The sequence below is a fragment of the Pseudonaja textilis genome, chromosome 18 (genome assembly GCF_049901715.1).
Source record: "Pseudonaja textilis isolate UNSWEBS1 chromosome 18, rPseTex1.2, whole genome shotgun sequence".
NCBI lineage: Eukaryota > Metazoa > Chordata > Lepidosauria > Squamata > Elapidae > Pseudonaja > Pseudonaja textilis.
In genome coordinates, this window is record NC_142007.1 from 7,230,233 (window position 1) to 7,257,816 (window position 27,584).

Below are 27,584 nucleotides of genomic sequence, written 5' to 3' on the forward strand. Positions count from 1 at the left end.
CCATTTGTGTCGGCACACGAGCTGCAGGCAAAGTTACCTCACTGCGCAAGTGCCTCACAGCTGATTTTTTCGGCCTCCCTAAAGGCTTAAGGAAGGCTTCTGCAGGCTGAAAACGAGCCCCGTTTTGTCACTTCCTGTTTTTCCGAAAATAATGGAAGTGACAAAACGGGGCTATTTTTCGGCCTGCAAAGCCTGCAGAAGCCTGCAGAAGTCTTCCTCAAGCCTCTGGGAGGCCCCAAAAATGCCTCAAACCGGCCGAAAATCAGCTGTGAGGCGCAGTGCAGATAAGGGTGTGGCTGGGGATTGTGTGCGCATGCATAGGGGGCGTGGGGGGAGGGGCACGCATTGCCTTCTGGGTGCTGGCACGCAAGCGCGAGCATGCAATTTTGGGGCACAGGAGCCCCCAAAAGGTTAGCCACCCCTGATTTAGCTCCTGAGCCTTGTAAGTTTTAAAAAAGATTGAGCCTTGTGAGAGTTCAGTTCTTTGCCCCCTTCTTTCCGCTTCATCAGACAGTCGGATCAATTAAAGGGAGATTAAACAGATTGAGGGAATTTATTCTCTCTGCCCCGCCAGTCTTTAATTCACCTGTCGGCTCCCCTCCCCTGGCGCTTCCTCAAGCTGATCAAGCTCCTTGATTCCTTACTCAATGTTTTTTTCATTTTTTCTTTCTTTCTTTCTTTCTTTCTTTCTTTCTTTCTTTCTTTCTTTCTTTCTTTCTTGTTGTTTCTCCTTCCTCCCTCCCTCCCCACTTCCTCTTATTCCTCCATTCCTGCCCCTCATCCTTGATTCCCTACTCAATGTTTCTTTCTTTCTTTCTTTCTTTCTTTCTTTCTTTCTTTCTTTCTTTCTTTCTTTCTTTCTTTCTTTCTTTCTTTCTTTCTTATTCTTTCTTTCCTTCCTTCCTTCCTCTCTTTCTTTCTTTCTTTCTTTCTTTCTTTCTTTCTTTCTTTCTTTCTTTCTTTCTTGTTGTTTCTCCTCCCTCCCTCCCTCCCTTTCTCTTATCCCTCCATTCCTGCCTCTCATCCGTGATTCCTTACTCAATGTTCGTTCTTTCTTTCTTTCTTTCTTTCTTTCTTTCTTTCTTTCTTTCTTTCTTTCTTTCTTTCTTATTCTTTCTTTCCTTCCTTCCTTCCTTCCTCTCTTTCTTTCTTTCTTTCTTTCTTTCTTTCTTTCTTTCTTTCTTTCTTTCTTGTTGTTTCTCCTCCCTCCCTCCCTCCCTTTCTCTTATCCCTCCATTCCTGCCTCTCATCCGTGATTCCTTACTCAATGTTCTTTCTTTCTTTCTTTCTTTCTTTCTTTCTTTCTTTCTTTCTTTCTTTCTTTCTTATTCTTTCTTTCCTTCCTTCCTTCCTTCCTTCCTTCTTTCTTTCTTTCTTTCTTTCTTTCTTTCTTTCTTTCTTTCTTTCTTTCTTTCTTATTCTTTTTTTCCTTCCTTCCTTCCTTCCTTCCTTCCTTTCTTTCTCTTTCTTTCTTTCTTATTCTTTCCTTCCTTCCTTCCTTCCTTCCTTCCTTCCTTCCTTCCTTCCTTCCTTTCTTTCTTTCTTTCTTTCTTTCTTATTATTTCTCCTCCCTCCCTTCCTCTTATCCCTCCATTCCTGCCTCTCATCCTTGATTCCTTGCTCAATGTTTCCTTCCTTTCCTTCCTTCCTTCCTTCCTTCCTTCCTTCCTTCCTTCCTTCCTTCCTTCCTTCCTTCCTTCCTTCCTTCCTTCCTTCCTTTTCCTCCTCCTTCCTTCCTTTCTCTCTTTCCTTCTTTCTCTTTCTGCCTTCCTTCCTTCCTTCCTCCCTCCCTCCTTCCTTCCTTCCTTCCTTCCTTCCTTCCTTCCTTCCTTCCTTCCTTCCTTCTCATCTCGTCCTCCTTGGAGATTCATTTTGAGATCGGGTTTTGCAAGCATGGTGGAATCGCTTTGATTTTCTGTTGCTTTTTCTCCCCAGAGTCCCTTTCCATATCGAACTCCCCCACCCGCCTTCCTCTTTTAGACCTGATTTTTTAAAAAATGCAGTTGCGTCAGTAGATGAATTTCACAGCCCAGCCGAAAAATGTCAAGGGCCAGAGCAGACCTGAAGAGAGATGCTTCCAACACTTAATTTAATCCAGCATGCACAAAAAGGATTGTTTTCTTTTCATCCTCCGCTCTTGGGCTTGTATTCACCCCTCCTTCCCCTTCCATTCAGAAAACCGCGCTAGTTCAGGATTTGCACGATGATCAATATTATTTATCCACATTTTCTGGAAGTAAAAATTGCATTTCCAATATCATCTCACGAACAATACAAGCGCAGACTCTGCTTTTTGCTGCGGGAGTTGGAAAAAAAATAAAATTCACGTGTTTTCTTCGCATGTTTGGAAAGAAAATAATCGATCTGAAGACTTGCTGAGGTTGAATTGACTGCCTGGAATTAAAGCCAAGAATTCTTTTAAGCCGGACGATGAAGTTAAATTTAGATTTGTGCAGAAACAGCTCGGTCTGTTTACAGTTCTCCTCTTATGACCACAATTGGAAGAGGAATTTCCACGGCTGAGCTAGTTGCCTCCGATTTTATGACCTTGTTTTTGCCATAGTCGTTAAACAAATCACTGAGGTTGTTAAGTGAATCTGGCTTGCTCAGAAACCAGATGGGACGGTCACAGATGGTGATTCTGGGATGCTGCAACCAGTCAACGGCCAAGCACCCGAGTTTTGATCACGCTACAATCGTAAAAGCGAGCACCGGTTGTAAATTTGCCTTTTTTTTAGTGCCATTCTCCCTTCAAACGGTCACTAAATGAACTGTCAGGGACGCAGTGGCTCAGTGGCTAAGACGCTAAGCTTGTTGATCAGAGAGGAAGGCCGGCGGTTCGAATCCCTAGCGCCGCGTCACGGAGTGAGCTCCCGTTCCTTGTCCCAGCTTCTGCCAACCTAGCAGTTCGAAAGCACATTTAAAAAATGCAAGTAGGTATCTTTTCCACGTCGAGTTATTTCTAGTGGCTCAAGGGCTAAGATGCTGAGCTTCTCCGTCAGAAAGGTCGGCGGTTCGAATCCCCAGCGCTGCCTAATGGAGTGAGCGCCCGTTCCTTGTCCCAGCTTCTGCCAACCTGGCAGTTCAAAAGCATGTAAAAAAACCATGCAAGTAGGAAAATAGGGACCCCTTTGGTGGGAAGGGAACAGCGACCTTCTGTGCGCCTTCGGTGTTTAGTCCTGCCGGCCACATGACCACGGAGACGTCTTTGGACAGTGCTGGCTCTTCTTCGGCTTTGCGACGGAGAGGAGCAGCGCCCCTCTAGATCCGGGAATGACGAGCGCGGATGTGCGAGGGAACTTTAACCTTTTACCTAAATGAACAGTCAAGAAGTCGAGGATGGTAACGGATTAGGAAAATCACTGTAGTTTTTCTACCGTGTAATTTTAAATGCATGACAGTGTCCTTCATGTTCATGTTTCTCTCTCTCTTGTCATTCCAGACTCCCGGAAGTCCGGATTTCAGACAACGGACCGTATGAATGTCATGTGGGAATTTACGATCGGGCGACTCGCGAGAAAGTGGTCCTGGCCTCGGGCAACATCTTTCTCAACGTGATGTGTGAGTAACACCATCCTTCCCTTTCACCGACTGCTGTAATTAGGTGGGAATTCATGACCTAACCCCATGTAGTCCCTGTTTCCTCCCACCGTCCAAATATTCCTCGTTTTTTGCTTCTTCCTCCTTATTTTTTTCCTCATTTCTCCTTATGCGTTTTTCTCCATCTTGCTTAAGCTTTCTTCATCACCCCAAGGGTCATCATTTGGTATCCACCTGGCTGTAATTGGAGGTCTCCATTCACCTACCCTGAATTTCTCCTCTCTGGGGCTTCTGTTTTCTTAACTCTGCACCGCAATCTCTCTACACTTGGTTTTCCTTCCTTCCTTCCTTCCTTCCTTCCTTCCTTCCTTCCTTCCTTCCTTCCTTCCTTCCTCCCTCCCTCCCTCCCTCCCTCCCTCCCTCCCTCCCGGTCTAAGGTACACTTCCAGTGGAGGAAAAAATTGTACCTTGATCACTCACTCATTCACTCACTCACTCACTAACCACCATGGTGGCGCAGTGGTTAGAATACAGTATTGCAGGTTAATTCTGCCAACTGACCGGCTGAGTTGACTCAGCCTTCCATCCTTCTGAAGGTGGTAAAATGAGGACCTAGATGGTTGGGGGCAAGAGAGGGCTGGAAAGCACTGTGAAGTGATATATAAGTCTCAGTGCGGTTGCTATCTCCTTCCTCCCTCCCTCCCTCCCTCCCTCCCTCCCTCCCTCCTTTCTTTCTTTCTTTCTTTCTTTCTTTCTTTCTTTCTTTCTTTCTTTCTTTCTTTCTTTCTTTCTTTCTTTCCTTCCTTCCTTCCTTCCTTCCTTCCTTCTTTCCTTCTTTCCTTCCTTCTTTCCTTCCTTCCTTCCTTCCTTCCTTCCTTCCTTCCTTCCTTCCTTCCTTGTGGTTAGAATGCATATTGCAGGCTAATTCTGCCCACTGACCGGCTCAAGGTTGACTCAGCTTCCATCCTTCTGAAGTTGGTAAAATGAGGACTTAGATGGTTGGGGGCAAGAGAGGGCTGGAAAGCACTGTGAAGTGATATATAAGTCTCAGTGCTGTTGCTATCTCCCTCCTCCCTCCTTCCTTCCTTCCTTCCTTCCTTCCTTCCTTCCTTCCTTCCTTCCTTCCTTCTTTTCCTTTCTACCTTCTTTCCTTCCTTCCTTCCTTCCCTCCTTCCTTCCTTCCTTGTGGTTAGAATGCTGTACTGCAGGCTAGCTGTGCCCAATGTCCTCAGTTTGATCCTGACCGACTGGCTCAAGGTTGACTCAGCCTTCCGTCCTTCCAAGGTCGGTAAAATGAGGACTCAGATTGTTGGGGGAAAGAGGCTGACTCTGTAAATCTCTTAGAGAGGGCTGTGAATCAGTGGGAAGCGGTATATAAGTCTAAGCACGATTGCTGTTGCTGTTGGGTTCATTTGTCACCCATCTTGTTTTGAAGTGACTCATGAGGTCTTGCAGCTTTAAAAGCATTAAAACACATGGACTTCTTTGTGCTGATAGAGGAGAATATTTATAGCTCAGCATTGAAATAAGGGGTCCTTGGTGCTCTCTGAGCCTGGTGGTTCTCCTGCAAACGTTTCGTTACCCAACTAGGTAACATCATCAGCGCTAGAAGGGGGTGGAGTGTGCAGAGAGGAGATTGATTATGAGGTCCTTAGTATTCTCTGAGCTCGCTTCTCTTCTTGCAGACCTTTCGTTCCCCCTACTAGGTAACATTATCAGCACTAAAAGGGAGGAGGGTGTTGCAGAGAGGAGGAAGGGGGTAGGAGGAGGAGGACTGTGGGGTCCTTGGTGCTCTCTGAGTTTGGTGGCTTTCTTGCAGACGTTTCATTACCCAACTAGGTAACGTCGTCAGTGCTGATAATGTTACTTAGTTTGGTAATGCAACGTCTGCAAGAAGGAGGAGGAGGAGGAGGAGAAAGAGGAAGAGAAGAGGAGGAGGAGGAGAAGAAGAAGGAGGAAGGAAGGAAGGAAGGAAGGAAGGAAGGAAGGAAGGAAGGAAGGAAGGAAGGAAGGAGGAGGAGAAAGAGGAGGAGGAGAGAGAAGGAGGAGAAGGAGGAAGGAATGAAGAAGAAGGAGGAGGAGGAGAAAGAGGAGGAGGAGGAGGAGAAGAAGGAGGAAGGAAGGAAGGAAGGAGGAGGAGGAGGAGGAGAAGGAGGAGGAGGAGGAGAAGGAGGAGAAGGAGGAAGGAATGAAGAAGAAGAAGAAGGAGGAGGAGGAGGGGAGGAGGAGGAGGAGGAGGAGGAGGAGGAGGAGGAGGAGAGAAGGAGAAGGAGAAGGAGAAGGAAAGGAGAAGAAGAAGAAGAAGAAGAAGAAGAAGAAGAAGAAGAAGAAGAAGAAGAAGAAGAAGAAGAAGAAGAAGAAGAAGAAGAAGAAGAAGAAGAAGAAGAAGAAAGAAGAAGAAGAAGAAGAAGAAGAAGAAGAAGAAGAAGAAGAAGAAGAAGAAGAAGAAGAAGAAGAAGAAGAAGAAGAGGAGGAAACAACAAACCACCAGATTACTTGATGTATTTAGTCAAGACCTGCTGGTGAATTCTGCTGGTTCTTTCTTGGTTTCACCCAGATTATTTTCCCTCACACAGCTTCCCCTTCGGGTTGGCTCTCATCTAAATCCGGCTCCTGTAATGCACCACCACGTCTTTTCAAGTGTAGCCACTTATCTATAAAAGCTGGTCTGGATTATTATGCCAGGAGGTGATCTGGAGCCTTTACTCTTCGACTTTTTTTCCCCACCATGAATTTTAGAACAAGAGCGAAAACGGGAAGGAAATATTTTCCCACCCAGTCTACTCAAAAACAAACCAAAAAAACCCCACAAAAACCCTGCATTTCTCAGGCTGAATCACTCAATAACTCACCGCTGGCCTTTGCAGACCCTCTGTTACCAACATTCACACCACGGTAGCCCTTTTTCCCCTCCCCCCTTATTTTTTAAAAATAATTTATACCCAGAGGGCAGCTGGCTGGCTGGCTTGCTGGCTGCTGGACGCATACATATTGAGTTGTTTGTTTGTATCATCGCTACGTTTTTTTTTTCATCATCTTGCATTTTTCTTTTTCTCTCCTTTCCCCCCGGTGCTCATTTTGTGATTTCTGTTTTAAAATAGATCTTAACTCTTTTCGGCCACAAAACGGGACTGGTGGGGGGGGGGCTTCTCCCTTCCAAACCACAGGTCCCCCACACACATACACACACACATACACACACCCTCCTTGCGTCTTGCGGCAAGATTATCGCAGTGGGGTGAGTTGTGCCAAGCAGCTGTTGGAGCTCTTGTTTACCGGCCGCGTCAAGGTACCTGATGTTGACAGATGAGCTCAGGTGGGAACTGGGAGCGACTGTTCTGCATTGCGGAAACTCCGCGGGGTTAGAGAACTTCTCGGAAGGGCGAGACCCACCTCCTCCCTGCTCTGTGCCAGCTGTCTGAATGTGGTTGCAACTCACCCCAAGAGACCACCAGGTTTCTGGTCTGCAAGCGACTCTACTTGTCCAGTTGGTGAATCTGTTCTGACCTTCCTAAGATCAGGAGGCCGACTCCTCGTCCCGATAAAACCCCTTTTATTTAGGTTAAAAGGGAATTCCTCTCCAGCAAAGTCTTTCAAGAGATTTCACAACTACAGACCCTTATCAGGCTTGGAGAGCTGCCAGGCCGATATCTTCTAAACGTCACACTGTAGCAGCAATTACTTGGGAAGAAGTCAGGGACAGATCTTCACCCTAATGAATTGAACTACCTGTCTCCTGCAAACACCCCTCCCCTTTCGCTCCTCTTTTATTCCCTATGGGAGGGGCCATTCACCATCCACCTGTGACTTTACTCTGAAGTCGGCCCTTGTTCCTCGGCTTCTCCCTTCATCTGGCAGCTCTGCACATGTGCACACTGGGAACAGGCTCCAGCTGCTCTTCTTCCCCACTGATCTCCGACTCCGAAGGCAGCCGATAACTGTCGGACGGCCCTGGCCCCATCTCTGCCTCCGACGCAGAGCCGTCATCAGACCCTTCCCCAGACTCCAGGACTGGCCTCTCCAACCTCCTCACTGTCCAAGTCTGCTGCCAGTTCCGCTCGCTGGCGGGCCACAACAGAATCCAGAAAAATAAATTCCTGGGACATTATTTTTACCAAGAGGATAAAACCACATTGACACAGAAGAAGCGAAACCAGCTCTGGGGTTTCCCTGTGCAAAAGCCAGCATCGTTCATTCCCCCTTTTCCTACGGGCCACCCACCATCCATTACATCCATGTGGGTGTTCCAATGCTAGAAGCTTTCAAGAAGACATTGGACATCCATTTGTCCAGAATGGGATAAGGTCTCCTGCTTGGGCAGGGAGTTGGACTAGAGGACCTCTAAGGTCCCTTCCAACTCTGTTATTCTACAATCCCAGATCCATAAATCAATGGAAGGATCTGCTTCCAGAACTTGCGGGGGTGCTTCATCATTGGAGACCGAACAATCATTCTCTGACACGATATAGGGCATTAAAAAAAACTTCTGTAGGAAAACGGATGGTCAGTGAGAATTCCCCTCTTGGCTGCAGATAAACTTTGCTGATGGAATTGTATCTTTAAAACCGAACGAACCAAAAAATTAAAATAAATAAATAAAGGGCAGTTGGATATCTTTAAAACTTAACGAATTCCCTGCTGCTCCTACTTGTCATAGGCCACAACCCTCTCTTCCCAGAGGCTGTTTTTTAAAAATAATAATTAAGTGCAGAGAGCCAAAGGGCCGTGAAATTCAACAGCCACACAATCGTGTTATATTTCCATGCGAGGCACTAAGGTTTGCAGCAGGAAGAGTTTTACAAGATTGCTAATTGCTGCAAGGTTGAAAGAGGGATTTATCTTGTGCGCCGTTTTCGGTTTTTTCGGCTTTGTGTAAAGCTACCACCGGCTCCGCTTTCTGTAGCATTTCGGGGCTATTCAGATCCAACAAACCGTTTCAATATCCCTTTTTTCTGTGCAGGTATGATTTGCGGGTACGCCTGAGAGAGAAAGAAGAACAGGCAGAAATCCCATCTCCTATTCATACTTTGCATTTTATTTTATTTTTTTTCCGGCTGATATTTTAAAGCCCATCTTGTGTGGGTTTCGCAGTGCAGAAATGTTCCCTTGAAAATAGGTGGAAATGCGGAAAGGGAAAAAAAAAAGAAAGAAAGAAAGCATGCGCAAAAAATTGCAAGCATCAGAGAAAAATGATTGAAAAAAAAAAAAAAGAGGAATACATCAAGAGAAATAATGTGTCACAAAAGTGAAGGAAGTAGACATTTTTTTTAAAAAAAAAAGAAACAGGAGAAGAGGGAGAGGGAGAGAGAGAGAGAGAGAGAGAAGGAAAAAATACATATAATGATAGAGGCGCTTTTGAGTTATGGCACATTTTGTCTGGCCAGGTTTTGTAGATGGCTGGGTACAATGTGCCCCCATTTGGTGCCAATTAACTCACCCATTTTCCCCATTTTTTAGCTCCAGACTGCCTTAAGATGGTCTCCCTGCTTGAGCCCAACCTGGGGCAGAGCCAAACAACAAAAATTTGGGGTGTTCCTTAGAAAGAGAGCAGAAAGCAAGATCTTCGTGGACGTTTATTTTGTCTGTGGAGATTCTCAGTCATCCGGGTCAAAGTGCTTTTTCAAAGGACAAACTGGACTTCGTTTTTCCTTCGAGGTGTTTCGCTCCTCATCCAAGAAGCTTCTCTTCAGTTTTGCCTGAACGGTGGAGAATGGGAGGACTTCCTTATGTTCCTGGCAGTCATCTGGTCGTTGGCTCTCTGAGGGTCCTGGAGGTTTATCTGTGTCCTCGGGGTCACCTAAGTGGTGCAAATGGGTGTGGAGCCTTCTTGGTGAGAGGATTGTGTTGTGTAAACAAGAGATAGATGATGTTGTATCCTTCCCCCTCTGTTAAGAGAGGGCTTTTCAATCTTAACATTCAGATAATCAGAGGTGGAAGGGACCTTGTAGGTCATCTAGTCCAACCCCCCTGCCCAAGCAGGAGACCCTAGACCGTTTCTGACCGATGGCAGTCCAGTCTTGGACCAGAAAACCTCCAAAATCCCTTCCAAGTCTCATTATTCTATTCTACTTAGAATTCAGCGTCTTTAACTCATCTCTCAAACTTCTCCAAGCCCTGGGATAGCAATGACAAAATACCAAATGAAGAAGCAGTTATTATACTTCAATACTTTCTCCTTTATTTAATTGTCGGAGACTGGTGGATATAAGTCCCTGGAATTTTCTCGAAGGTTTTTCAGAAGTGGTTGGTCCTTCCTAGGGCCGAGAGAGAGAGTCTGACTGGCCCAAAGTCACCCCAGCTGGTTTCATGCCCAAGGCAGTTCTAACATCATCTCGAGCAGGGGGGGTGGGTTGGACTAGATGACCTCCAAGGCCCCTTCCAACTCTTGTTATTCTATGATTCTTGGTTTCTACTCTGGTGTCTTTAACCAAACTGGCTATCAGAAAAGGTTAGAGGTGTTTTAATAGAGGAAGATCTTTAAAGAATGTCCCCTCGAGTCCCCTCAGAGTAATTCTTCTTCTGTTAGCATTTTGGTCTTGGTTCTGAAGGATTTTCCCCTCTCTCTCACCAGTCCTTCATTTTGGTTTGACGTGTCCCCTTTCCCCTAGATGGATGCTGTCAGCCACTGCAACAAGAGTCATTCCTTTCCTAACAGGAAACCAGGCCCAAAAGATGTAATTAACGGAGGGAAGTCCTAGGAGACACCCTTCCCCTTTCGATCTTAAAACAGTCTCATAAATAGAACTGGCCCTTTTGACAAGGCCAATGAAGTCCCAGAGTTGAGATCCGGACCGGGTCCTTCCTCGGTTGCTTCTCTTAATTCATCCGCGGCAAGGAAAACACAGCTTTTGTGGACGTTTTCACATATATTGCCACAAACATATTTCCTTGGTTTCGTGCCACGTGAGAGAATAAAAGGAAGTTGGGGAGAGGACGTGTTTCCACACCACTGTTTTATTTCTTTGAAAACTTTGTGTGTGAAAGGGAGAAGGTGGAGGGAGGGGGTGCAAGGTTTAGTCCCCGTTTGGCACAAATCGGGTGCAACGTGATCGATCGATGGTGCATCCCCTGTGTGTTGTGGTTCGCCAGCAGCCTGTGCGGACGGCAGCGAAACCAGACAGTGGAGAAGAACGGGGACCAGTCTGGGAGGACTCGGACGAGGGTCCCGCGTCCGGTGCAGAGATGGGGCCAGGACCATCTGGGAGTTATGTGCTGACTCCGGAGCCTCCAGGGTCTGGCAGCAGCAAGGAAGAGGAACAAGGGGAGCCTGTTCCCAGTGTGCGTATGCACAGAGCTGCTAGAAGGCGAGAGCAGCTTAAACAAAAGGGGCAACTCGGGAGTAAGGCTGGGAGGTGATTGCCCCTCTCGTAAGGTATAAAAATCAGGCCAAGATGATGAAACCTTTGCAGGAAGCAAAGTAGTTCAGTCGGTTCAGAGTCATCCTTGAAGTTCTTTGTACTTCGGTTGGTTTCTTCTCTAGTTCATTTGATACTTCTGTTTTTGGCAGCGCTTCCCAGAACTGAAAGGTGAGGGCTTATCTCGGGGGACTGTCTGAGATTCATTCTGGCTGGGAATGAAAACGATTCCCAGCGTGGCAATAAAATAAGTCTTGCTTTTAAAATAAGCCAGCGCGCGCGATTACGTTTTATGAAGCCTGGTTCAGAGCAAGGACAAAAAATAAATTGGAGAGGAAGAATCAGCTCTCTAAAGTTTCGACGTTCTCGAGATAAAGTTGAGCCGGAGAAACTCAGAATAACAACCTTAGTTTGGCGCTGTCCTGAAAGATTTGCAAGAAGATCTCTGGAGATATCTCTTTCTTCCGGATATTTGTTTTCCCAGCAGAGTTCTCCTCTCATTATGAAGAGCCTTGTAGTTTTAAAGCTGCGGAGATTGAACAAGAGACATACATGCCTGAAGGCTATTCCCTTTTAATAGGAACCCTTGGGCCGATCCGTACGTTTCCTCTCTTCATCAGCCCAGCCAGAGACTTCATGGGAGATTCCAGACTGGAAAAATGAACTAATAAGTATGGAATAAGCACGGAAGAGAGAGAAACAAAGCTTTTAAATCTAACTTGCAGATGACTGACTTCAGAGGAAAGATTGCAAGGAGGAGAGAAACCTAGATAGCAGGTTTACTCAAGCCATCCAATGTTGGCCACCCCATTACAAAAAAGATGGTGAGAGAGTTTGGGAAAAGTGCAGAGAAGAGCAACTCAGGTGATTAAAGGCCTGGAGACAGAAACCTATGAAGAACGGTTGGTTGCAGGAGCTGGATAGGGCCAGTCTAGAGAAAAGAAGGACCAGGGGAGACATGATAAGGGTATATTTGAGGGGTTGCCCCTAAGAAGAGGGGGGTCAGCTTATTTTCCAAGGCACCTGAAGGCAGGACAAGAAACAAGGGATGGAAACGAATCAAGGAGAGACGCAAAATGGAATTGAGCTAACAGGGAGGACAATCAACCGGCGGAACAGAAGTTGCCTTCCGCCCATCCATCATATTTCTTCCCTCCTTCCTTCCTCTTCCTCTTTCCTTCTTTCCCTCCCTCTCCTTCCTTCCTCTCCATCCATCCATCATATGCCTTCCCTCCTCCCAACCCTCCCTTCTGCTTCCTCTTTCTTTCTTTCCCTCCCTCTCTTTCCTCCCTCTCCTTCCATCCATCCATCCATCCATCCATCCATCACATTCCTTCCCTCCCTCCTTCTTTCCTTCCTTCCTCTTCCTCTTTCCTTCTTTCCCTCTCTCTCCTTCCTTCCTCTCCTTCCATCCATCCATCATATTCCTTCCTTTCCTCCCTCCCTCTTTCTTTCCTTCCTTCCTCTTCCTCTTTCCTTCTTTCCCTCTCTCTCCTTCCTCTCCTTCCATCCATCCATCATATTCCTTCCCTCCCTCCCTCCTTCTTTCCTTCCTTCCTCTTCCTCTTTCCTTCTTTCCCTCCCTCTCCTTCCTTCCTCTCTATCCATCCATCCATCCATCCATCCATCCATCCATCCATCCATCATATTCCTTCCCTCCCTCCTTTCCTTCCTTCCTCTTTCCTTCTTTCCCTCTCTCTCTCTCCTTCCTCTCCTTCCATCCATCCATCCATCCATCACATTCCTTCCCTCCCTCCTTCCTTCTTCCTTCCTTCCTCTTCCTCTTTCCTTCTTTCCCTCCCTCTCCTTCCCTTCCCTTCCTCTCCATCCATCCATCCATCCATCCATCCATCCATCATATTCCTTCCCTCCCTCCCTCCTTCTTTCCTTCCTTCCTCTTCCTCTTTCCTTCTTTCCCTCCCTCTCCTTCCTTCCTCTCCTTCCATCCATCCATCCATCCATCCATCATATTCCCTCCCTCCCTCCTTCTTTCCTTCCTTCCTCTTCCTCTTTCCTTCTTTCCCTCCCTCTCCTTCCTTCCCCTCCTTCCCTCCCTCCCTTTCTGACACATGCTCTATCTCTATCAGTCACTTAAGGATGCCTGATGTCTGTTTATTAAAACCACAGCAGGGGAGCTCGGCCACAGAGGAAAAACCATCACGACCAACACTCTGCCCAATGGGGTCTTCAGTGATTTTATGCCAGCTTGTAACATTTACACCTAAGCACCCTTGGACATTAAAGGCAATCTAATTGCACGCTCGAGGAATAAAGTTAGCCTCGGGGGCACTCCTCTTCGGTGTGCAATGTTACACCATCAGCGTCTCCTGTGCCTGCTGGGGGTTTAGTTCCCCTTTCTGTGCCACGTGGAGAATTTTCCTCTTGCGTGTTGTGAGACGGGGACCTGCTGGCATTTTAACGACGCTTCCCTGCTCAAGTCCTCGAACCAACCCAAGGTCTTGGTTTCCAGGGAAGAAGGCGGGTGATACCTTGACCCGTTTGTAGAGCAGTTATCAAACTTGGTCATCAGAAGAAGAAGAAGAGGAAGAAAGGAAAGCAGATTAGAGGGTGGCTTCAGAAGCCCTGCAACCGAATAACAGAGATGGAAGGGACCTTGGGAGGTCTTCTAGTCCAACCTCCTGCTCAGGCAGAAAATTCTATACCAGTGGTGGCTAACCGTTTTGGGCTCCTGTGCCAAAAATTGTGTGTGCGCTTGCATGCCAGCACCCAGAAGGCAATACAAGCACACACACCTGCCACCTACGCCTCCGCACACAATCCCCACCCCCTTACCTGCACTGCACCTCACATCTGGTTTTCGGCAGGTTTGAGGCCTTTTTCGGCCTCGCAGAGTCTTGAGGAAGGGCTTCTGCAGGCTTCTGCAGGCCGAAAACTAGCCCCGTTTCACCACTTCCGGTATTTTCGGGAAAACCAGGAAGTGACAAAACGGGGCTAGTTTTTGGCCTGCAAAGCCTGCAGAAGCCCTTCCGAAAAAGGCCTCAAACCAGCCGAAAATCAACGGTAAGGTAAGTTTGCCTGCAGCTTGCACGCTGGCACAAACGGCACACATGCCCTAGGTTCGCCATCCCGGTTCTATATACCATTTCAGACAAATGGTTGTCCGATCTCTCCTTGGAAATATCCAGTGTTTGGTGCATGCTCAACTTCTGGAAGCAACTCACTCCACTGGTTAATTGTCCTCCTGTTAGGAAGTTTCTCCTAAATTCCAGGTTGCTTCTCTCCATGATGAGTTCCCATCCATTGTTTCTTGTCCTGCCTTCGGGTGCTTTGGAGAATAGCTTGACCCCGTTCTTCTTCGGGGGAGCCCCTCAAATATGGTTATATCATGTCAAATGTTCTCGCACCCAAACCATCATGTCCACTTCCCCATGGCTTGATTTTTTTTCCCCTTTTCTTTTCAAAAGAGAATTAGCCTCCACCATTGACTTCTCAATTTCTGCACGCACACACCCGTGCCAATTTGGGAGGAGGGGCATTGAAAAGGAGGCAGTAGAATTGAAGGAGGGTCATTAACATCCAGAGGTATAGATTTGATTGGTCTGCTGGCAATTTTCCACACTTGAGGCTATATTTACAGTATTTAGGCAAGTATTTTTGAAGTTCCTTGAGCGTTCATTCACAAGACTGCTAAATATTTCCACCTTGCTGAGTTCTTCCTCTTCTTCCTCCCTTCCTTCTTTCCTTCCTTCCTTTCCTTCCTTCCTTCTTTCTCTTTCTGCCTTCCTTCCTTCCTTCCTTTCTTTCTTTTTCTTCCTTCCTTCCTTCCTTTCATTCTTTCTCTTTCTGCCTTCCTTCCTTTCTTTCTTTCTTTCTTTCTTTCTTTCTTTCTTTCCTTCTTTCTCTTTCTGCCTTCCTTTCTTTCTTTCTTTCTTTTTCTTCCTTCCTTCCTTCCTTTCTTTTTCTTTCTTCCTTCCTTCCTTCCTTTCTTTTTCTTTCTTCCTTCCTTCCTTCACTTCTTTCTTTCATTCTTTCTCTTTCTGCCTTCCTTCCTTCCTTCCTTTCTTTTTCATCCTTCCTCCCTTCCTTTCTTTTTCTTTCTTTCTTTCTTTCTTTCTTTCTTTCTTTCTTTCTTTCTTTCTTTCTCTTCTTCCTTCCTTCCTTCTTCCTTTCTTTCTTTCTTTTTCTTCCTTCTTCCTTCCTTCCTTCCTTCCTTCCTTCCTTCCTTCCTTCCTTCCTTCCTTCCTTTTCTTTTCTTCCTTCCTTCCTTTCTCTTTCCTTCTTTCTCTTTCTGCCTTCCTTCCTTCCTCCTTCCTTCCTTCCTTCCTTCCTTCCTTCCTTCCTTCCTTCCTTCCTTCCTTCCTTCCTTCCTTTCATTCTTTCTCTTTCTGCCTTCCTTCCTTTCTTTCTTTCTTTCTTTCTTTCTTTCTTTCTTTCTTTCCTTCTTTCTCTTTCTGCCTTCCTTTCTTTCTTTCTTTCTTTTTCTTCCTTCCTTCCTTCCTTTCTTTTTCTTTCTTCCTTCCTTCCTTCCTTTCTTTTTCTTTCTTCCTTCCTTCCTTCACTTCTTTCTTTCATTCTTTCTCTTTCTGCCTTCCTTCCTTCCTTCCTTTCTTTTTCATCCTTCCTCCCTTCCTTTCTTTTTCTTTCTTTCTTTCTTTCTTTCTTTCTTTCTTTCTTTCTTTCTTTCTTTCTTTCTTCCTTCCTTCCTTCCTTTCTTTCTTTCTTTCTTCCTTCCTTCCTTCCTTCCTTCCTTCCTTCCTTCCTTCCTTCCTTCCTTCCTTCCTTCCTTTTTCTTCCTTCCTTCCTTTCTCTCTTTCCTTCTTTCTCTTTCTGCCTTCCTTCCTTCCTCCTTCCTTCCTTCCTTCCTTCCTTCCTTCCTTCCTTCCTTCCTTCCTTCCTTCCTTCCTTCCTTCTTTGCCAGCCCAGTTCCCCAGCCCACTTTCAGGGTCCACAAAAGTGACCTATTTCCCTCTTTTTAGAAGGAGAGACTCCAAACCATCAAGATCGCATGAGCCCAAAAAATTAATATGGTGGGAGGAAGGGAAGGGAAGGGAAGGATGAGGTAATTGGACTCCCAAGATAGACAGAGGGGAGGAGAGAGCTATCCGGCTCGCCCTTGTGATCGACTGTGCTGTTTAATGACCAAAGATTGTTGCTTTTGATGGAAGAAAATGTTCTTTAGATTGCAGACAGGATTCGTGGCTAAGGAGGTCAGGCGTAGCTTGTGAAATGAGATCAATCCCTCAGTAGGGGACCCCCCTTCCCTCCTCTCCTCTCTTCTTCTCCCTGCCTGCCTGCCCTCTCCTCCCCCTTTCTTCCCCTTCACTCTGCCTTCCCTCCCTCCCTTCTTCCTTCCATTCCCCTTCCTTCTTGCCATACCCTTTCTTTCCTCTCTCCCTCCCTCGCTCCTCTCCTCCCATCCTCCTTCCTTCCTTCCCTTCCACTCTCCCTTCCTTCCATTCTTCCTCCTTCTTTCCATTTCTTTTCCCCCCTCCCTCCCTCCCTTTCCCCTTCCTTCTTTTCATTCCCTTTCCTCCCTCCCTCCCTTCCTTCCTTCCACTCTCCCTTCCATTCTTCTTCCTTGTTTCCATTTCGTTTTCCTCCCTCCCTCCCTTTCCTTCTTTTTCTTTTCATTCCCTTTCCTCCCTCCCTCCCTCCCTCCCTTCCTTTCTTTCCAATCCCTTTCCTCCTTTCCTTCCTTCCTTCCACTCTCCCTTCCTTCCATTCTTCCCTCCTTCTTCTTCCATTCCTTTTCCCCCCTCCCTCCCTTTCCCCTTCCTTTTCATTCCCCTTTCCTCCCTCCCTCCTTCCCTCCCTCCCTCCCTCCCTTCCTTCTTTCCAATCCCCTTTCTCCTCCTTCCTTCCTTCCCTTCCACTCTCCCTTCCTTCCATTCTTCCTCCTTCTTTCCATTCCTTTTCCCCCTCCCTCCCTTTCCCCTTCCTTTTCATTCCCCTTTCCTCCCTCCCTCCCTTCCTCCCTCCCTCCCTCCCTTCCTTCTTTCCAATCCCTTTCCTCCTCCCTTCCTTCCTTCCACTCTCCCTTCCTTCCATTCTTCCTCCTTCTTTCCATTTCTTTTCCTCCCTCTCCCTTCCTTCTTTTCATTCCCCTTTCCTCCCTTCCTCCCTTCCTCCCTTCCCTCCCTCCCTCCCTTCCTTCCTTCCACTCTCCTTCCTTCCATTCTTCCTCCTTCTTTCCATTTCTTTTCCTCCCTCTCCCCTTCCTTCTTTTCATTCCCCTTTCCTCCCTTCCTCCCTTCCTCCCTCCCTCCCTCCCTTCCTTCCTTCCACTCTCCCTTCCTTCCATTCTTCTTCCTTCTTTCCATTCCTTTTCCTCCCTCCCTCCCTCCCTCCCTCCCTTTCCCCTTCCTTCCTTCCTTCCACTCTCCCTTCCTTCCATTCTTCTTCCTTGTTTCCATTCGTTTTCCTCCCTCCCTCCCTTTCCCTTTCCTTTTCATTCCCCTTTCCTCCCTCCCTCCCTTCTTCCACTCTCCCTCCCTTCCATTCTTCCTTCTTTCCATTCCTTTTCCTCCCTCCCTCCCTTTCCCTTCCTTCTTTTCATTCCCTTTCCTCCCTCCCTCCCTCCCTTCCTTCCATTCTTCTTCCTTCTTTCCATTCCTTTTCCTCCCTCCCTCCCTCCCTCCTTCCTTCCTTCCTTCCTTCCTTCCTTCCTTCCTTCCTTCCTTCCTTCCAAGAAAACATTCTCCTGGCTGTATATGAAGCCACTCCATGTACCAATTCTACTACTAGAAGCCATTTGCCTCCTGCAACTTACAAGGCCCTGTTTCCGACTGGGGTGGCAGGCATTGGCGGGCCAGACATCTGGCAGACCCCCGTTCGAGCCTCCGCCCAGGTGACCAGAATACCAACTAGCCTTCCTCGCAGCTGAATTACGGGAGATCGAGAATCCTAATGCAATGTGCTAAAACCACGCTGCAGAGTTAGCAATCAAAGATTTCTTCTTAATGCATAATGTATTAAAGATGCAGAATTACCGAGGCTGCGCCCAAGACAGGAACAATTGGCGCAAGGACAGCTATGGCAAATACTTGCCTTTTGTAAAAGAAAAAGAAAAAAGCTTGACATATTTCTTATTATTAACCGTTAGGCGTCCAAAACCCAGATTGTTCGACCAGGAATCCTTAAGAAAATTCTCATTCCGGACTACTCTCAGAGTAGATTGACCCAAGAAGAAGGGTGGTTAAATATCTATCTGGAGCACCCCATTCAGGCCTGGCTTCAGAGTCCCACTGCCCGATGGAGCCGTGGCAGTGCGCCAGCCCTGCGGGGTAGACCTGGTCAAGATACATACATCCCAACAAATAGTAGCTCTCTTTGGATGCGTCTCTCTGCGACATCTGCGGCCTTTCCCCTTCGTTCCCTCTTGTATAAAGACAGTCAAAGCGGGGAGCGGTGATGGGATTCAAAAAATTTTTTACTACCATTTCTGCGGGCGTGGCTTGGTGGGCGTGGCAGGGAAAGGTTACTGCAAAATCCCACCCCCTTAACCTGCTTTCCAGCTCCGTTCTCCAGGGCAGGGCAACCCAAGAAGACTCCGCCGATCAACTGGGACTCAATGGGAGGCAGAGAAGAGATATGGGGTTGGCCGGTTCTCCAAACGACTCAAAATGTCCGCTACCGGTTCTCCAAACGACTCAAAATGTCCGCTACCGGTTCTCCAAACGACTCAAAATGTCCGCTACCGGTTCTCCAGAACTGGTCAGAACCGGCTGAATATCACTTCCGGTGGGGAGGTTTTAAGTTTCTTCCTCCCTCTTTCCTGCTACCTCCTCTTTTGCTAACCTAACCGTCTCTAGGTTTGGTAACCACAATTTAAAAAAGACGTTGAGACTCTAGAAAAGGGTGCAAAGAAGAGCGACAAAGGTGATTAGAGACTGGAGGTTTAAACAGGTGAAGGACAGGTGCAGAAATGGGGCATGTCTAGTTTAAGGTTGACACCCCTATTCTTTGCGGCAGCCCCTCAATATTAGTCCAGTGCTCTCGTGTCAACCCAATCCTTCTTTTCATTAAACTAGACCTACCCAATTCCTACAACTGGTCTTCCTATGTTTTAATCTCTAGTTCCCTGGTCATCTTTATTGTTCTTTCTTTTGAAAATTTTATTTGGCTTTTCACAAAAACAAAATACAAATAAAACATCTTTTTTGAAAATAGCATGGTCCCAAGGTTATCACTTCTTCATACAGACACCAAACTCCATTTCATACTCATTTTTATATTCTATTCCATAACTTTATTACCATTTTATATTTTCTACGTAGCTTTTCCTCCTCTTCTATTTATCGTTCTTTCTAAAGTCTCAACTTTGGCGAACAAAGCTGGATGCAGTTATTCCAAGCGTGGTCTTACGAGGGCCTTATCAAGTGGTACTTTCCCTTCCCGTCAGAGGTGCGTCTTCGGCCGGTTCTGACCAGTTCTGGAGAACCAGTAGCAGAAATTTGGAGTCATTGGGAGAACCGGCAAAAGAACCACCTCTGACTGGCCCCGCCAGCCCCATATCTCTTCTCTGACTCCCATCGAGTCCCAGCTGATGGGCTGGGTCTCCTTGGGTTGCCCTGCCCAGGAGAACGGAGCTGGAAAGCAGGTTAGTGAGGCGGGGGAGGGAAGGGGGATTTGGCAGTATATCCTTCCCCTGCCACGCCCACCAAGCCACGCCACGCCCACAGAACCAGGAGTGAAAAAAAAAAATTGGAATCCCACCCCTGAAGGAAGGGGAGAAGAATGAATATATACGCTGCTTGACGGACAGCGTTGATTTTTCTAGTCTGCCGACTCCTTTCCTCCATCTTCTCGACTCGGTGCGGTGGGGGAGGGGGCGATGCGCGGGGGGCACCTTCTTGCAGATGTGTAATTAGATTCTGACATCTCCTGGGTCGGGCCAGGCAATTTGCACCTCTTTCTGTCGGCTGGTTCTAAATTTAGCCATCCCTGCATTAGGTAAAGATCTTGTCCTCCAGACAGCACCCTTAATTGGTTGTGATGGGTGACTTCGTGGCTCGGTGTTCGGTGTTCGGGAGGCGTGATTAAGGAGGGTGGCGAAGGCTGCTGGCACCCACGCGAAGACGCTCCGGGCGAAGGGAAGGGGGAGGGTGGTTTAAAGGTGGAGGAGGCCGACGCCCGACAGAGGGACTCCTGCAATAAGTCTTCTCGCTAACATGACACATTGTCAGCCCCTTATGAAGGGTGCCAGCAGCTGACGAGGACAGAAACGTTGCTGATTAGAACCTACCTAAAATGCATGATGATCTGGGAGACCTCTTAAGGACAGCCAGACCTTCCTTTTTATAATAGAGACACCCCAAGGGGGGGGGTGGAATCTATGGAGATTCATTCTCCATAGTCCCCAAAGGTTTTTTTGTTTTCCTTTTAATAATAAATTGTATTAAACTTTACACTTTTAAAAACAAATCATATTTACAATTTTGGCAGTAGTTTGTGGCCTCGACTTTTTCATATTCATTTACATACATACATACATATCATTTACATTTACATTTACATTTTACATTGTCTTTTATTCCTGTTATCTAACCAGACATACCATTTTTCCCAGACCGTATTTCATTCTTTTTCTTCCTTCTCCTGCAATTCCATTGTAAGTTTATTCATTTCTGCACAGTCCATAATTTTCTTTATAATCATATCATCATCAACTCTCTGATTTCCAAATTTGGGCCTATGTTATCCTCGCTGCTGTCAATATGTGCATTATTATATATTCAATATCTTTCTTGTAATCACCTCTAATTATCCCTAGTAAGAACATTTCAGGCTTAAGTTCTATTTTTAAACCAATTATTTCTTGCAAACGGATCCTTATTTTATTCCAAAATTTCTTTGCTTTAGGACACATGAAAAAAGGTCCCTGATGTCTTTTTGTGCATTTTTTTTCTTTTTTTTTCAAGAGACAACTGGACTTTCTGGTTTTTCTTTCGAAGGCGTTTCGCTTCTCATGCAAAGAAGCTTCTTCAGCTCTAACAGGACGGTGGAGCTCTGGCCTCACAATCAGGAGGCTGCGAGTTTGATCCTAGATAGAGGCATATATTTATCTCTCTCTTGAGTACAATGAGAAAATATCTGCTGAACGAAACTCTGCACTGGCAATAGGAAGGGCATCCGGCCAGTAAACACGCTACTAGTTCCATTCAGTTGTCCCGACTTCACCCAGCAAGGGATTATGGGTCATTAAAAGAAGGTAGAAAGTTTTTGAATCGAGCAATGCTATTTAATCCATCTGCCTTCTGCCTCTTGACCAAAATCTATGAACATTCACCCTAACTTGACCCCGACTGGACACCAAGCATTGCTGGAATGGTTTTGCCTGCTTCATGGAAGGTAGAACCTACCTGAACTTTAGGAGAAAGAGTGGATGATGGAAAAAATCTTCCTAAACAGGTGGATGGTCCCTTTTGGGTGCCACACACCCTTCCAAGAAGAGGCTCTGAATTTCCTATTAGGAGGGTCAGACTTGATGTCCTTTCGGGAGCCCCCTTCTCTCCAAGTTCCTTGAGTTTTTGAGCAGCTGGGGCAAGCGCCTCCTTCCTGGAAGCAGAAATGCCCCAAATTTGGCAAACTCTTTCATGGCAGGAGCGCAAATCACCCGCGGGCTACGTTACGACAGTTACATTCTGCTCTATAGGCTGGCTTTGCGCCGTTATTTAAATCTGCATCTAGACTCCTGAGCTTGGGCATCTATATTTTTTTCTTTCTTTCCCCCTTCCTCTTTCTCCATTAATCTCTTCCCCCTAGTATCTCTCTCTCTCTCTCTCTCTTGGGACAATTTCTCTTTCCTTTCTTTCCTGGCCCTTTTTTTCTTGCCTGGGGGATGCAAATCTACACGAATGCAAGGAAGGCAGGAAGGCTCTTGCACCCATCGAATGAGTTATGAAGTGAAGAGGCCGCGGTTCTTGCAATCTCTTCGAGGAATGGCTGAGGATGGAATAAGCCCATTGTTTGAGCTGGAGGGGGTCTTCCAAGAAGCCATTTCCATCCCGAAGAGGCCAAGAGGGACGCAGTTGTGTGCAACCACGACTTCTTAAGGGCATCCTGTCCACGCTTCTCTCTCTCTCTGTGTCCTGACTGTAAACAGGAGGGTCCAATTTCCTTTGCATTGCAGCCGTCCCTGGAGATCCCACCGGAGGAGCAAATGACGTTCACGGCCCATCGCTTGTCATAAATCAACCCGCTCTGCTAATTTTAGTGTCACGGCAGTGGTGTTCACCAGCTGGGGCTTCCAACTCACAAAGCTGACCTGTTGTTGTTTTTTTTAATAAAGGAAGATAGACACTCCATGGGAAGTGGAGAGACATGCACATTTTCGGTGGAGAACATCAACTGAGATTTCAATGGAGGCTTTTGGAGGGTTTGTGGTCCTCCAGAAGTTGACTAACTAGAAGTTTCCTCTCTCTTGGCCAACAGCCATGCCAGCAGGGCGGCTCTCTGGGAAAACTTGAATCTGGGAGTTCCAGGTTTTCCCTTCCCAAAGAGAAATCAAAGATCCATCGCTTGCGTCCATCAGTCTATCACATGGCTCAATCAAATCTTCACCCCAACTGGAGACATTCCCCCCAGTCACTCCCCTCCAGGTGCAGGGCAATCTGTCCTTGAATCTCTGAGAAAGAATTTAGTTGCGTTAAGCCAGCAGTGTGTCCCATGAAGCCATATTGCTTGAGGACCAGCTCTGCGTAGTGTTGAAAATACGGTGAACATAATAACAGCGATGGCTCCCAGAGTCACTTTATAGGGGAGATCGATGTCATAAAAATTTAATAAATAATAGCAGTTATTTATTTTTTTATTGATTGATTTCTATAGCTGTCCAGAGTCATTTGCTGAGATGGGCAGTGTCAAACTTGGAAGCCATATTTTGCTTGGACGCTTTGAGGCTGCCACATTGAGTGCCTGGGAATTTCATAGCGGGGTAGAAGATTAGACAACAACACTCTTTCTCAGAGAGTCAAGGACAGATTGCCCTGCACCTGGAGGGGAGTGGCTAGGGTGAATGTCTCCAGTTGGGACAAAGATTTGATTGGGCCTCGTGATGGACTGGTGGGTGCAGCAGGGGATGGATCTTTGCATTTCTTTGGGGGAGGGAAAACCTGGAACTTTCAGATTTGGGTTTTCCCAGGTGTGCCAATATGACAACTCTAATAAAATGGAACTTTGAGGGACTGTTTGTCTCGGAGTTTATTGGTTTGGAGTTGGTTAGTTGGAACGCTGACAGGCAGCTGTAGAAGTCAAATAAATAAACAATGCTATTATTAATTGATAGTAATACTCTGGGTGGCTATCATAACAAGGCATCGTTTGAGTTTGGGTTCACGATAGGGCATAGTCTCATTTCATCTATTTTTCCTTGGCTGAGTTCCTCGTGTGCGCTTGGAAGAAAAAAGCTCTCTTTTTTTCCAAACCACTTACAAAAAGAAAGAAAAAAAAAGAATGATTTTTGTGATCATAACCACGGGAGACAGGAATCTTTGCTGCATAGCGGGGAGAAAAAAGACACCACACTAGGTATTGACTTATTCTTTGCTGGATCTGCATTTCTCAGCTCATAAAAAGGCATCAGCAAAACGAAAACAAACTTTTCATCGGAGCAAAGCGGCCTACTTTAAACCCTTGAAAATTAACTACTCCGTGTGTAATTGCTACCAGGGCGAGCATGTATTTTTAAGAGAGAATTTAAAACATTTGTGTCTTTATCACTTCAGTAATAGAGTTGGGGATTTGGGGAATAACTTGGAAAAAATAAATCTCTGTAAATAATGAAAGAAACTCTGTTCACTCTCAAAAATGTTCTGTAGTGAAAAGCTCTTTTTTGAATCTTGAGTCTTTAGAGAAGATTCTGCATTCTCCATTTCTGGCCCAACAGAAAGTGACACAGCTTCTAAGCCTCCCTTTTTTTTTTTGCAATCCATTCTATCCTTCCTCCAGATGTTCTCCAGGTTGCCAGGGTGGTGATATAGAAGGGGCAGGTTTCCCATGTTTTAGAGGGAAAACCTGACAGAGGTGAACCCTAGAACTCTAGTGACTTCCTGATACATCTCACCCTATTTTGGAGAGAAGTCTAGGATCTTCAAGATCCAGGAAGTCTTGGAGGAACATCTCCAGTTGACCTCATTCCTAGATGTGATGTTCCTGGGGGATCTTCAAGATCCAGGAAGTTTTGGAGAAACCTCTCCAGTTGACCTCATTCCTAGATGTGATGTTCCTGGGATCTTCACTAGGATCTTCAAGATCCAGGAAGTCTTGAAGAAACCTCTCCAGTTGACCTCAATCCTAGATGTGATGTTCCTGGGATCTTCACTAGGATCTTCAAGATCCAGGAAGTCTTGGAGAAACCTCTCCAGTTGACCTCATTCCTAGATGTGATGTTCCTGGGATCTTCACTAGGATCTTCAAGATCCAGGAAGTCTTGGAGAAACATCTCCAGTTGACCTCATTCCTAGATGTGATGTTCCTGGGATCTTCACTAGGATCTTCAAGATCCAGGAAGTCTTGGAGAAACATCTCCAGTTGACCTCATCCCTAGATGTGATGTTCCTGGGATCTTCACTAGGATCTTCAAGATCCAGGAAGTCTTGGAGGAACATCTCCAGTTGACCTCATCCCTAGATGTGATGTTCCTGGGATCTTCACTAGGACCTTCAAGATCCAGGAAGTCTTGGAGGAACATCTCCAGTTGACCTCATTCCTAGATGTGATGTTCCTGGGATCTTCACTAGGATCTTCAAGATCCAGGAAGTCTTGGAGGAACATCTCCAGTTGACCTCATTCCTAGATGTGATGTTCCTAGGCTCTTCACTAGGATCTTCAAGATCCAGGAAGTCTTGGAGAAACCTCTCCAGTTGACCTTGTTCCTAGATGTGATGCTTATGGTTGATCAGATGAGTAACGAACCTTCTTCCTTCTCCCACCAGCACCTCCCACATCCATCTCGGTCATTGCTGCGGACACCCCAGCTCCGTTCAGCCGCTACCAAGCCCAGAATTTTACCTTGGTCTGCCTTGTCTCTGGTGGAAAACCAGCCCCCACGGTAAGTTTTGGTAAACAAGAATGTCCACCTCTAAATCTTGCTATGGCACCTGTCTCATTTTCAACTTTTAATTACCTCCATTGTGGCTTACAAGGTGTTGAAATAAGGACTGTTGGTATGATGGCATGGATCCATCTTCTTGAGATGAGTCTCCAGTTTTCACTTTGGTCCCAGTTCATAAACAGGGTGGATTCAACATATATTGACGGAGCACACATGATCCCTACAAAATTCAGATTTTTTTAAAATTGATCTCAAGCCAATTGGCTCAGAGGAGCAGCCAAATATTTTTGGGGGTGGGTTCAATCAATCAATCAGAATAGAGCTGGAAGGGACTTTGGAGGTCTTCTAGTCCAACCAACTGCTTAGACAGGAAACTCTACAGCATTTCAGACAAAGGGTTATCCAGTCTCTTCTTAAACATTTCCAGCATTGGAGCATTTGCAACTTCTGGAGGCAAGTTGTTCCACTGGTTAATTGTTCTCCCAGCCAGGAAATTCCTCCTTAGTTCTAAGGTTGCTTCTCTCTTTGGTTAGTTTCCACCTATTGTTTCTTGTCCTGCCTTCTCAGGTGCTTTGGAGAATAGCTTGACTCCCTCTTCTTTGGGGCAGCCCCTCAAATATTGGAAGACTGTTATCATGTCACCCTCCTAATCCTTCTTTTCTGTAGACCAGGGTTGTCAAACTCAATTTCATTGAGGGATCATCAGGCTGTGGTTGACCTCGAGGAGAGAGGGCTGGGGAGGCATGGCCGACTGGGTGGGTGTGGCCAGTTTGATGCCACCCCAAATTGCTGGCATGTTTCCTCTTCACATTGGGTAGACCGGGCCGAAGCGATGTGGGCTGGCCCCTTACATCAAGGGTCTTCAAACTTGGTAAATTTAAGACTTGTGGATTTCAACTCCCAGAATTCCTGAGCTAACATGACTGGAGGAGGAATTCTGGGAGTTGAAGTCCACAAGTCTTCAAGCTGTCACGTTTGAAGACCCCTGCCTTACATTTTCCAGGACATCCCTGTGGGCTGGATCCAACCACATTGTGGGCTGGTTTCAGCCCACGGGCCTTGAGTTTGACACCCCTGGTCTAGACCAGGGGTCTCTAACCTTAGCAACTTTAAGACTTGTGGACTTCAACTCCCAGAATTCCTCAGTCAGCAAAACTGAGCAAAGCTGGCTAAAGAATTCTGGGAATTAAAGTCCACAAGTGTTAAAGTTGCCAAGGTTGGAGACCCCTGGTCTAGACTATCCATACCCAATTTCTGCCACTGTTCTTCATATGTTTTAGTCTCCAGGCCCTTCTGTTGCCCAATTTTTAAAGCAAAATAATAATAACAAAATAATAATATTAATAATAATATTAATAATAATAATAACAACAACAATAATAATATTGCAAGGAGTATCCCTAGAGAATGAACACCCCTGTCTTCCCATCTGGAGATTTTAAAAAAAGACTCCCAATTCTATGGTTATCCATCTGGATACAGGCGTTCCTCACTTACCAACCACAATGGGGACTGTGTCAGGATTCCAGCGATTGCCCTAATTAAATCATGACCCTTGAGCCAAACTTCAAAAAGCTTCAAATCATTCATTAGCAGCGACATATTGGCAAGACCTGTATGCAGCCGACCCTGAGACACGCAAGCCACTGTCATCCCCAACCCTGACCCACACCCCCACTCCTCTGGGTGCACCACAATCCATATTCTCCAACGTAACACATCCACAGCCAAGAGTCAACCATCATGCCCTCCAACCAGAGATCTGTGCAGCAGAAACTCCCGTCGGCCAGTACAATCTCTCACCCCCAAACTGCTGCACCGCTCCCCCAAAGTCCTCTCCCTCCCTCTCCGTTGGCAACTGCAAAACGGGCGTAGAAAAAGTTTCATGAGTTGACATTTGGCTCCCCTCACTTCTTGAAGGCGATCTGTACGACACACCAAAAAACCCAAATTGATTGCAGGTATAGAACTTAGGCTTACAGACTGCTTCACTTAACAACTGGTAGATGTATGCCGGTTGCCAAAAGCCCAAATTTTGATCACGGGTCATAAGGGGAAGGACCGGTTGTAAGACACTTTTTTTCAGTGCCATTGTTGCTGTAAACAAATGGTTGTAAGTCGAGGACTATCTTATTAAAAGTTTTGAGGGGGTGTTTTGCAACATCCTTTTCTGCACAGCCTCGGAGCGGTTATATTTTATCCTTTCTGGAGTTTTTTTTTTCTCGTGGTTTGTCCCGAAGGTGCTTTTATTTTCTTTCTTTAAGAGGCCACTGGACTTCCTCGTTTCTTTTTCTTTTGAAGACATTTCACTTCTCATCCAAGAAGCTTCTTCAGCTCTGACAGGATAGTGGGGAATGGAAGGATTTCTATTCCTTGCAGACAGCTGCGAAGAAAAATAGCACCTTTGGGACAACCGTACCCGGAGGACGGAGAATCTCTGCAGACTTTTAGCTATACAATTTGGGATGGACACCCTTGGAATGATGTAGGAGTCGGAAGGGATTTCCAGTGGGGAAAATTGCAGACTACAAAAACCAGGACACACTACTCAGGTGACCCCTTAGGACAAAGAGGCCTCAACGACCCTCTAAAAAGGATGCAAACGGCCAGCTCTGTCCGCAAGGAATATAGATCCTTCCCTTCTCCACCATCCTGCAGTCAGAGCTGAAGAAGCT

General features: G+C 46.3%; 1 protein-coding gene across 3 annotated transcripts in view; it reads left to right on the forward strand.

Annotated features, from left to right (window-relative positions):
* The window catches only part of IGSF21 (immunoglobin superfamily member 21), a 151,083-nt gene that overhangs the window by 109,389 nt on the left and 14,110 nt on the right, over positions 1-27,584 (forward strand). For all 3 annotated transcript variants that reach the window (XR_015739806.1, XM_087914810.1, XM_087914809.1), the window contains exons 4-5: positions 3,443-3,561; positions 24,791-24,906. Coding sequence is in view for 2 of the 3 variants with exons in the window: in XM_087914810.1 (XP_087770936.1) it covers positions 3,443-3,561; positions 24,791-24,906 (235 nt within the window). In the remaining variant the exon portion in view is untranslated. The remainder of the gene's footprint in view (positions 1-3,442; positions 3,562-24,790; positions 24,907-27,584) is intronic.